Source organism: Acyrthosiphon pisum, chromosome A2 (genome assembly GCF_005508785.2).
Source record: "Acyrthosiphon pisum isolate AL4f chromosome A2, pea_aphid_22Mar2018_4r6ur, whole genome shotgun sequence".
NCBI lineage: Eukaryota > Metazoa > Arthropoda > Insecta > Hemiptera > Aphididae > Acyrthosiphon > Acyrthosiphon pisum.
In genome coordinates, this window is record NC_042495.1 from 51,119,892 (window position 1) to 51,131,807 (window position 11,916).

The following is an 11,916-nucleotide window of genomic DNA, read 5'->3' on the forward strand; positions in this document are numbered from 1 at the left end:
CATTATAGTTTTAATAAGTGATTTGCAGATTTCTTTTATTTAATTTTAAATTTCAGAAGGATAGATATAGCAAAAATAAATATAATTTATTAATATTGTCACAAGTAATTTGTTGTATTTATCATTGACTTAAGTATTGCTTATTTTTATGACAGTAATATACAATTCCTTGTAAAAAAAAAAAAAACCTAATGATATTAAATATTATTTTATGATTGAATTATAAGTATTTGTTATTTGTTATCCAAATGACATATATATTCAAAGCATTGCTAAGGGTGTAGCAAATGGTGCAAGTGCCTTAAGGCGGCCAAACTTGTTACATTTTAAAGGGTGGCAAATGTTTAAATATGTATGTTTATTGGGGGCGCCAAATATTATTGCCCTGGGGCACCAATGACAGGTAGCACAGAACTGTGTATATTTGATTCACATAAAGATACAAGACTTATTCATTAAAGAAATATAGAAACACATATTAATTGAGTATACAATTCTAAATGTGGTGTCTTATAGAAGTCTTTTCCTGTAATACTAGGTATTTCTTATAAATTGTAAATCAGTTCTTTTCCTCTTATTTGTTTTCCACTAATTACCATTAGTACTATAGCCTATAGTTTATAATCTCATTACTATAATATGTCGTATGTTTAAATTATGTTTTATAATAAACATATACACATATGGCTACTGTAATGACTTATTATGTCATTACCTACATAACAAATATAGTTAATTATGGAATTTTTTTTTAAGGCTAAATAAGGTTGCTACTGTCCTTTTAAATTTGTAATGATATTAAACCAGTCCTTCAAGGACCAAGGTAGATTATGATAAAAATAATTAAATTAGTTTATAGCTATGACTATTAGTTTATAGTTATTTTATAACTTACCTATATGCTATTAGAATGAACTTGGTTTTGATATACATATACCTAAGGTGTATTTATGAATATTAGTAAAGTTATTACTAGTTATATTATATTTGTTGTATTTATTTAAATTTATATTTCTTATTTCAAAGTCAAATATTTTATCTTCCAAAGAATATTTTGGGGAATTCATTGGCGTATGATGATCAAATATATCAAAACCATAATAAAATTATAAAAATACACAATTTAAATTGGTATCATTTTAATTTTAATAGAATTCTTTGAAAACTGAAATTAGCCAGATTTAGTAGATTAGTATAATCTTTTCATTTACAAAAAAACTGTACATTTTGTATAGACATTACAAAATTGAATATTATTAGTAAGACCCATATAGATACCACAACTTACCATAACCAAAATGTCTACAACTTGTTTGACTTGTCATTTTCGACCAGAATAATGTCAGTGTTTCTGTTTTTCTAGTGCTCAAAATGCCTTAAATCCATGGTTGTGCTTGAGCAGAAATGTAGAATATATGTGCATTCTGCAGACCATATGGAATTGTTGCCGTTTGAGCCACGTTACTGTTCTCTAGAGTCCAGATTGTCCTCTTCAAGATATTTAGATGTCATGCAAAGGATAAAAGAAAATTACATTTTTAATTTCATATTTCTAAGCAGAATATTTTGGAGTATTTTGATTCATAAAAATCGAGTTTATAACGAGTATGGTTAATTAATTATAAGTAGATATTTAAAGTTTAAAAAAGTGAAGTAGAATGGCACAGTGGTACCTACCATGCAATATGTTGAGATACTACCTAACTTCGTTCATCCAAATTTCAAACCCTAAATATTAAATACTTAGTTATAACTAATTTATCATAGGTATACCCATAGGCGGACATTTTTCAAAATTTTAATCGGCTCTAATATTTAAAAAAACTAATTGCATACCAAAGTCGCTGCTCCATGTGCTTGCTAAACTTATTTTACCTTAAACAGCTTCAACACCACGCAGTTATATACCTCCAACTATCTTTTAAGGGGCCCGGAACCAGTTTTTAAATTTTCAGAAATTCAATAAAATGTTATATTTTAGTTGCCACCTCAATTATAATACTTTTCCACTAATCTATTACCCGATACCTATTTAGGGGGGGGGGGGGTTGATGGGGTGTATTATATCGAAAAAAATGATTTCACGGGAATAACTCTCAGGCTTTGTAGAATTGTCGGATTTTGATGACTATTTTTTTATCTGAAATAAGAAGGTTTCCTACAGCCCGTATCGATCTCTGATTTGTATTTTATTTCAAATAGTTGTATAAAACAATTTGGAAAAGAATGCTTTTTATATTGTATATTTTTAGACATATAATTATAAAGATGAGAATAAAATATTGAAAAATAGAGATCGATGCGGGCTGTAGAATATTTCCCTCTAGCAATTAAAAAAGGCTGTATCGTTATTCTTCTCTGTTTGTACATTTTGAGAGGGCTTAGCCTCTACAATCTCCCCACCACCAATTTCCGCCTATGTAGGTTACCTACTAATTTGAAATTAGATTTTTAAGTACTCAATCTATAAGTAGGTAAATATTCCAAAAAATATTCTGCTCTTAAATATGAAATAGATCATTTATGTTGTTATTCAAAAAAGTAAATACAAACTAAAAAATGATTAGGTACCTATAGGTACGATAAAAATGTAAATAATATTATTTAAAAAGTTAAAACTTTCCGAAATAATTAGTCTCATAAATGGATTACCTTGTAAAATGTATATTGTATACATATAAAAATATAATAAAATCAATGAAAATAATAAGAAATTATATAAGTATGAGCCACGAGGTAGGTAGGTGCCAAAGTAATTATTAAATAATTTAATAATTTAAATAAGGTAAAAATTTAAGGCCACGCCTGTATATTTTCTACTTATGTTGATTCACTTTGATAAACCAATCTTTTTTTTATGTATTAGTGTATTACCTACCTAAGCGTTTGTCTATGTGACCATATCTGCGAGGACGGGGTTATCAAGGATAGTTCAGAGTAAAAGTTATAAATAATAAAAATCAGTTGCTATTAGATGATTTAATTGTTGCCTACTTTCCTAACTGCAGGTATTGTCCTATCGTGTGATTTCATTTACCTACTCTGCTACTCGTTAGAAGTGAAAAATGACCGTTCAACCGGATAGTAAGTACCTATATCATTATTAATTATAAAATAAAAATAGTAGGTATATTTTGAGATTTATTTTATATTGTTTGCTGTTATGCGTTTAGCGTTTGTCAGATGGAGCTACCGTTTTATTTACACATTTTGTAAATAAAAAAAATGAAAAGTGGGTATATAGGTACTGCTCTGTAGTAGGTATATTAGTATATGTTTCGTTAACGATTCACTGTAATGGATGTGTTAAATTTAAATTTAATGTCATACAATCATTGTTTTCGAAAAATGATACTGAGCGAATATAGGTCTATCTGCAGCCTATAGGTATATATATATATATTACTAGGTATCCTAGCTATCCTAGCTTAAAAAACTAGCCTCGTGTATTCCGGGCATAAGTTTCAGCAGAGGGTGGTGAACAACGTTTACTTAATGCAATTGCATTATATTTTTTTAAAAATTAAAATTTGCGTGGATGAATGTATAATTAATTATTATAGTATTTTGTTTATGGTAAATTATTTATGACGTTATATAAGAAAAATTCTAAATTAGCATACATCTTTACATTGATGTACCTATCTATATTATGTAATAGTGGGTAGTGGGAGGTTTATTGTTTAAATACTTAGCTTAGAATTTGAAATATGCTCGCTACCAGGATTTTATACCTGGAAACCTCATTGGGCCAACTTGAGGTACGTAATTTGGTAAACGGTCAATATATATAATACATTAATACCTATGAAAAAGTGTGAAATTTTTGCTCCACGCTTCCTGACAGGTAGGTATACTTTAAAAGTTTAAACTAGACTATAAACTTCCACCTTTAATTTTTAATATTTTTAAATTTCTATTATAACAACTAACAACATATGAGGAAAATTGTATTAACTGTTCAAGTTATTTTACCTAACGAAAAAATTTAATCAACATTTAACGCCAAAAATATAAAAATTGAAAAATTGAAAATGTCTATATATTCCAAAAAATCTAAAAAAAATATATAAACAGTTATTTTTTTACAGATATTTTTAGTTCAAATTTGGACGAAATTACATATTAAAATCAAGAGTTATGATTTTAGTTATTTTGTTGAAATTTAAAAATATTATTCGTGGGTATATGAAAAATAGTATATTATTATATTTTATTGACACATTATTTTTTCCCCAAAAATTAATTTAACCTTCTAGCTGTTCTAGCCTTTAGGTACTATAATGCCTAATAGTAAAATACATTACTTTAATCACAATATGATATCATCAACTATATGGGCTAATGTAACCTATGGGCACCGATTTAGTAATATTATAGGTTGACATTTGACACTTGACTACAAAAAGTCTTCGCTCAGAATCGTTTTCGTACAAAATGATTTTTTTATGTTAACTAAACTATTTATTTACTTATTTTATTAGGATCTTCAATAGAACATTTAAAATGTAAATACAAACAATTTCCTGAAAAATTTATGCTCGGTACTGCTTCTTCAGCATATCAAATCGAAGGTGCATGGAATAATGATGGTATGTCGATTTTTTTTATACTATCAAAAATATATCAAAATAGATCTTATGTACATTTTACCATAAAATCTAATAATAAAACGTTAACTAAGATAATTAAAATTACTTTTGTAATATACTTTTTGTAAGGAAAAACTGAGAGCATATGGGATCGAGTCGCTCACACTAAACAAGAATTATTTGCGGATGATTTAGAATCAGACGATACAAATTTTCCAAATGTAAATATGATATCAGAAAATAAATTCTCATGTGTATCGAAAGGAAGACCTATGTACAGAGTAAAATATAAACAACACCGTGCTGCCCCTATTACTGGGGATATTGCTTGTAATAGTTATTATAAAGTTGATGAAGATGTTAAGCTTCTTAAAGAACTTAAGGTAAGTATTTCATCAATAATAGCTATCTAATATAGGTGCACAAAACAGCCCAAACTGTCAATATAATAGGTACCTCATTAAATTAATATTATAAGTAGCTATATTCTTACCTACATAATATCTAAATAATAAATTATTTTATATAATACGGGCTTAGTCCAAAATACAGTAATAAGTAATAACTAATAACTAAGTAAATTATATATTTTTAATTAGGTACTGTTGTATTACTATTATATTTTAATTACAGTTACCGTAACGGAGGTTAGGTTAGGACCATAGAATAGTGTTATTTTTTTAACTCTTACCATATATTTTGTATTATTATAGTTATTTAAATCGATATTGTTTTTTGTATAATTATGTAATTCAAAATTATGGCAAATGGCAACATCCCATATTTTTTTATGCTCAAATTTAATTCTCCGAACAAAAAGGTGCTAAGGCTTCGTAAAAATGTGCTTAATGCTCAATAGCGTGATAGCCGTATTACTGGCCTATAGTCGCCTGTAGTATTTAGTGTATTATACGGATAAATATATTTATATATATAGGTATAAATAAAATTAAAAATCTGTCTACTATAATTAGGTACCAACCATAATGTCAATATACACTTTATTTTATGTTTTAAAATATTTACCATCTAAATCCATATTTTACCTTAAATAGAAGTTGGATAACTTTATTGATATGCATGTAGTATAGGTATAGTTATTAAATACCTATGTTATTTATTTAATACAAAAATATTCATTTATTGTCCATCTGAAGGTACATAAGTAAAAATTACATTAAAAATAATGTATAATGGCCCAATTCACCATTGAGCTAACCTCTAATTGGTGAAATTGGATTACTAATAAGTAATAATAATAAGCTTTTTATAATTTTATTATTTGATAAAACAATATTGTAATATATAGTAAATACAAAAATACAAAATTGTATTCAATTTCTGAAAAGATTGTCTTTTTTTCGATGGTGAATTAATTGTCGATATGCTCAATCGTGCTTTACCGATAATTTTACCATTGAATGATAGTCGTTAACCGTTAAGTCGTCTTTAACACGCTAGGTCGTAGTTCAGTGAAACGGGCATAGTTTCCGAGGCCGGATAAATTACCTACCTTAGTAGTTAGTACCTTATGGTTATATTGTACGGGAGGAACGAAAATGTATTATTTGTAAAAGGGCTGGTTAAATTTTTAAGTGTTGCCTTTGTCTAGTAAAAACTAAAATGACACCTATGCACCTTGTATATTATGTTTTTCTCAAGATAATTTATAAATATTTTTAAATGCAATTTACAATTCGTACCTCTAGGCACAATAAGTAAATGTGCTATAGGAAAAAAAATATTTACAAATCATTAAAACATATTAAAATAGTTCACAATAAATTAAATTATATAATATTGATTATAATAGGTCCAATCATATCGATTTTCATTAAGTTGGCCACGTATTTTACCTAGAGGCGAAGATAGTTACATTAATCCTGCCGGTGTTCAATACTACAATCGACTTATTGATAAATTGATAGAGAATAATATAACACCTATAGTAAGTATTTAAAACATTCTTCACTTAGTTAATGTTGCGTAAAAAGTAAGACCATAAAAGAAAAAACATTGCGTACTGAATATTATTGTTTACTTTATTTTTATTATAGAATTATTTATTGGATATTAAGATATATTAGATAAATAAAAATTATTTTTTCTATAATATTCTTAGCTTAGGTCAGTTTTTGTCCTATGTATGTACCACTTACTTTATTGCTAAACAACTTGAAATTGTGAATTTATTGATCTCTTAATTTAACACATTAATAACTAGTAAATCATGACAAACAAAAATATTTAAATACAAAATTTAAGATGGCCGCTTTAGAAAATATTTTAATTAAGTAGACTTTAAATAGAAAACATGGCAACATGCATCGAGTATCAATACTCCCAAAAAAAAAAAGTAGTAGGTAAGTCGAGTCCCAGCTACCGATAGGTATACATACTATACCATCTATACCATTCTTATAATATTTATATCTATATCAGATTATTAAGTATTAACTGGAAAGTACGAGATAGCAATCTGAGTTTGGAGCTACCACATAATATACTAAGCGTGCATCAACCGACGCTTTTATAGTCCACATCCTAATATTTTGTGTCTGTGTACACGATAAGTAGTCGAAATAATGCTTCGATTTTATACTTCAGTATCTTGTTAGATGGGAAAGTGAATCTTGTTGGTGTATTCGGGAGATCAAAATTTAAAGCGTAAGGAAAAACAATATAAAAATCAAGAAAAACCGGGAATTTTTACACAAAATCGGTTTTTGACAAAATGTGCAAATTATTTTGAATAAGTAGTTAGAAATTCCTAAAAATGTTTCTTTTTAAATCTAAGATTTTAAATAGTAATACAAGATTCCTTATAAGGTTATCTAACTTAATCAAAAAAAAAAATGTCCATAAGAAAGCCAGATTAAATTTTTGTGAGCGTTTGAATTTTAAATTTGTATAACATATATTATCCAATATTTGATAATCACTCGATTTCTCATGTAGCGATTTTCTTATTTTGTTGTAATTCAAAAACGAATAAAACAGAAGACACTTGAGATTTATATCATATGTTTATTTTATCGATTCCTATACTTGATAACATTTTCAAAATATTTTGACTTGTTTTGAGCTGTTTAAAGCTGTAACTTAACCAATTATATATTAGCTTTTTTCCGGGACCCAATTTATACCAATCCATTATCTATATACATAAAAATGGAGCGTGAAAAATGTCGTTATCTCATCAATCGAGAACGGCTGGTTCGATTTGGCTCAATTTTTTTTAAGATGTTCGTAATTTCCAGGAGAAGGTTTTTACGAAAGAAAATTTTAGGAAAATCTACCGGAAAAGTTGGAAATCTGGATGTAAAAAATATAACAGTGGCGCAACACTGTATTATATATTGGTTGCTCGGGCATATATTTTGTTGGTTTGCATCATTATTTTTTGTCAATATATATATATACTAGCTGATCCCGTGCACATCGTTTCCCGTTAAATGTACGAAATCATATGACTCAAACTTTTTCTTAACAAAAATTTCAACCTAAATCTCTAAATCCCCATTTGAAACTAAACAATCAGGGGCGTCACCCAAACGCATACAAAAAAATTCATTCAAATCGGTCCAACCGTTTAGGAGGAGTTTAATCACAACACACTTACAGTAGAATTATATATATAAAAATATAAATTAATGTTAATGTGTAGATTAGAGTATTAGACCTCTGGGAGGAAGACAGGCTAATTTAAAAATGGTTAAATTTGGTTTTTTTTATTCATCTGATATTAGTACGGTTAGGTTAGGTTAGGATTTTGTATTAATTGATTATATTAATTCGCCATAGGTAGAATACGACGAATTTGGTATAACTTTGATACTTTAGAGTTAAATAATCTTACGTACAAATAGCACGGGGTCCGCGATCTACCGCAGGTAAATTGCCTACCTGATAATTTACTGCTGTAAATCAGGATGTTTATTCCAGGCAGCGGAAAAGTTAAGATAAATTTTGAACATACCATACACTGAATATTAAATGACGAATTGAACAAAGTTTGAGTCATATAGAGTTGATACATTTAATGAGCAACGAAATGCACGGGATCAGCTAGTAATATATAATTGTAAAATTACAATATATAATATTACCTATGTAAAAATTATATTTACTAAAACGTTATTTGTTTTTGAAATAGGTAATGAGTTATTCGTCATTCATGATAAAAAAAATCACCCTATATATAAATTTAATATTAGTTGGCTAGTTTTTATTTGTTTTGTATAGGTATATTTAAAATAATTTAAGACTTAAATCAATAGGCTGATGAATGAATAGCCAGTGGAATCGATATGTAGGGATTATTTACAATAATACTTTTTTTATAGTTGGCTGAATCAATATAAACTTTTTCCCAGAGCATATAAGGAGTTAATCAGCGGAATCAATAAATCCCTACCTACCAACTATACCTACTTAACAGAATTGTTTTGTACTTAATACCTTTGTTCGAGAATATGGTATATTGGTATTCATTTATTAATATTAAATACGCAGATAGGTACCTATGTTATATTTTTACGAACATTTTACATTTGCTTTCCCCTTTAAGTCTAGCAATAATCCAAAGTCAGTCCTTGGTCAAGTTAAATGTGGCAGGAGGTATGACTTTGTATACAACATAATATAATATATTTAGAATTAATCATTGTAACAAGAGCATCTTCAAACAATATCAATAATCAATGACATTTTAGGTAACAATTTATCATTGGGACTTGCCGCAGTGTATACAAGATTTGGGAGGGTGGTGTAACAAACAAATAATAGAGTTCTTCACTCTTTATGTTCGAGTGGTTTTCAGAACGTTTGGCGATCGTGTATGTAAAAAAAATGTTTAATTTATGGTACAAATAAAAACAATTATTTTTATAATAATTAAACATGTTTTATTTTAGGTGAAATATTGGATAACTATCAATGAACCTTACTTGGTATCAGAAAGCTACGGAAATGAAGCCGGTGCACCTGCATTAAACAAAAGTGGTTATGGGGATTATTTAGCCATTCATCATACAATATTAGCACACGCAACTGCTTACCATATATACAACCGAGAATTTAGACCATTGCAAAATGGTTAGTATCCTATTCCCAACTAAGGGGACTGCCGTCGGTCGCGTTTTAAGAGGACGCCATACATACCAAATTTTACGCTCAGCAAATCACGTTTAGCTTACGTTTACAAAATTATAGTGAATTGACCTCTTATAAAATTTAAAGGCAAGGTTATTGCACAACTAATAGGATTTTTATTATATTTTAATTTTAAAGCGAGTTATGAGTATTTTAAAATTGTTAATTGTTTGTACATCTTAACATACTCATAACTTTCTTTAATATTAAAATATAATAAGAAGCCTATAAGAGATAATAATCCCTAGATAATAATCTCACCTTTATATTTAATAAGAGGTCAATTTGCTCATATTATGCACTTGTAAGACGGAGACAACAATTAATGTCTTGTGTAGTGTCCTTTTTAAGAAGACAAAGAGAGGCAAATTTATGTGCCAGTATTTTAGGACTTGTTGGCATGTCGGTGTGTAACAATAATTGACGCAAGTAAATTAACAATTAACATTAATCATTAAAGTGTGTTTGTCGTGTGACAGTGCAGTGACTATAATCTAGAAATGGTATCTCCCCGAATTCCGATGAAAAAAATGGTTTATATTTAATCAAGTCAATTGATATTATGTTCAGTGGTCACTACTCCACACTATTTTCAATTTTCAAGCCAATTGAAACGATATAAAAGAGGAAAACTGTAAAAGATAATGCCACCGGAAAATTAGACAAAACTGTAGGACTTGATAGACGGATTTTGATTCATTAAAAAGTTCTCCATACTGTGTTTACAAATTAATTTTAAATATTTCAAGTACTGTTATTATAAAATCTAAAAAATGAATGAATAAAAATCCGTTTTAAAATTTAAAATCCATACATTTTTGACGTTTTACTAGGCAATTAGATCTAATTAACTCCTTCCCTTAAAATTACTACATTCCCCTTAATGCTTAAATATGAATAGACACAATTATAATCAAGCCGTATTTAGAAAATTTCCGTCCCGGGAAGAGATGTTTACATGAATATTGGCTTAAGTATTAGTTTATGCTAATGATTATGATCATATTATAAATATGGTATAAAAAATTACAAAATATAATAATATAATATTAACTGTAAGAAAAAATTTTATAGAGGTATGAGAAAATTCAAACAATGAATTTTAGATTCTGAGTGGAACGATGAATGTATTGATTTTACAATGATGTGTGTTTTTTTATTTTTTTTTTTATTTTTTTTGTGTCTGTGTACACGATAAGTAGTCGAAATAATGCTACGATTTTCAACTTCAGTATCTTGTTAGAAAGTGAATATCGTTGGTGCATTGGGGAGGTCAAAATTTAAATTTCCCAGTGGTTTTCAAAAGCGCCGGGAAAAACAAAAGAAAAATTAAGGAAAAACGGGAATTTTTACGCAAAATCGATTTTTCACAAAATTGAATTTGGTTTTTGGTGTAACTTTAAAAAAAATTACCGTAGATACATGAAATTTTGACTGAATGTTTATCTTAGCATCTTCTATACACCATAACATTTTCAAAATATTTTGATGTATTTTGAGCTCTTTACGGACATTTTTATTTTCCATTTTTTTTTAGTTTTTTTTCTAAAAATATCAATGACATTTTATTTGTTGGATAAAAAAGCTTGAAAATTTAATAGACGGCTCCTAGTATATTGTTTCAAAGGATGAAAAATATTAAAAATCGTTAGTCACAGTTTTTTTTTTTAAGCATTTAAAGTTCAAAAAATGACAAAATATGGAAAAATCACGAAAATTTGCAAATTATTTCGAGTTATAAATTCATAAAAATTTTTCTTTTTAAATCTAAGATTTTAAAATGTAATACAAGATTCCTTATAGGATAATCTACCTTTACCAAAAAAAAAATGTCTATAAGAAACTCAAATTAAATTTTTATGGGCGTTTGAAATTCATATTTTTACAACATTTGATATTCACTCGATTTCTTACGTAACGATTTTCTTATTTTGTTGTAATTAAAAAACGAGTGACTGTAGAAACTTGAAAATTTCACTGAATGTTTATATTAGCATTTTATATATACGATAAAATTTTTAAAATAATTTGACTCTTTTTGAGCTGTTTACGGACATTGTAAGTTTTCAATTTTTTTAGTTTTTTTTTTCTATAAATATCAATAAAAGTTTTATCTGTTGGGCCCAAAAAGTGTATAAATTTAATACAAAGTTCCTGATAATATTGGTTA

At 27.6% G+C, this 11,916-nt stretch overlaps 1 protein-coding gene across 1 annotated transcript in view; it reads left to right on the forward strand.

Moving 5' to 3' along the window:
• Positions 1-2,632: 2,632 nt before the first annotated feature.
• The window catches only part of LOC100162119 (myrosinase 1-like), a 17,852-nt gene continuing 8,568 nt past the window's right edge, over positions 2,633-11,916 (forward strand). Inside the window, exons 1-6 of the mRNA XM_029489955.1 lie at positions 2,633-3,084; positions 4,485-4,592; positions 4,722-4,975; positions 6,406-6,540; positions 9,308-9,430; positions 9,509-9,689. Coding sequence (XP_029345815.1) covers positions 3,066-3,084; positions 4,485-4,592; positions 4,722-4,975; positions 6,406-6,540; positions 9,308-9,430; positions 9,509-9,689 — 820 coding nt within the window. The 5' untranslated portion in view covers positions 2,633-3,065. The remainder of the gene's footprint in view (positions 3,085-4,484; positions 4,593-4,721; positions 4,976-6,405; positions 6,541-9,307; positions 9,431-9,508; positions 9,690-11,916) is intronic.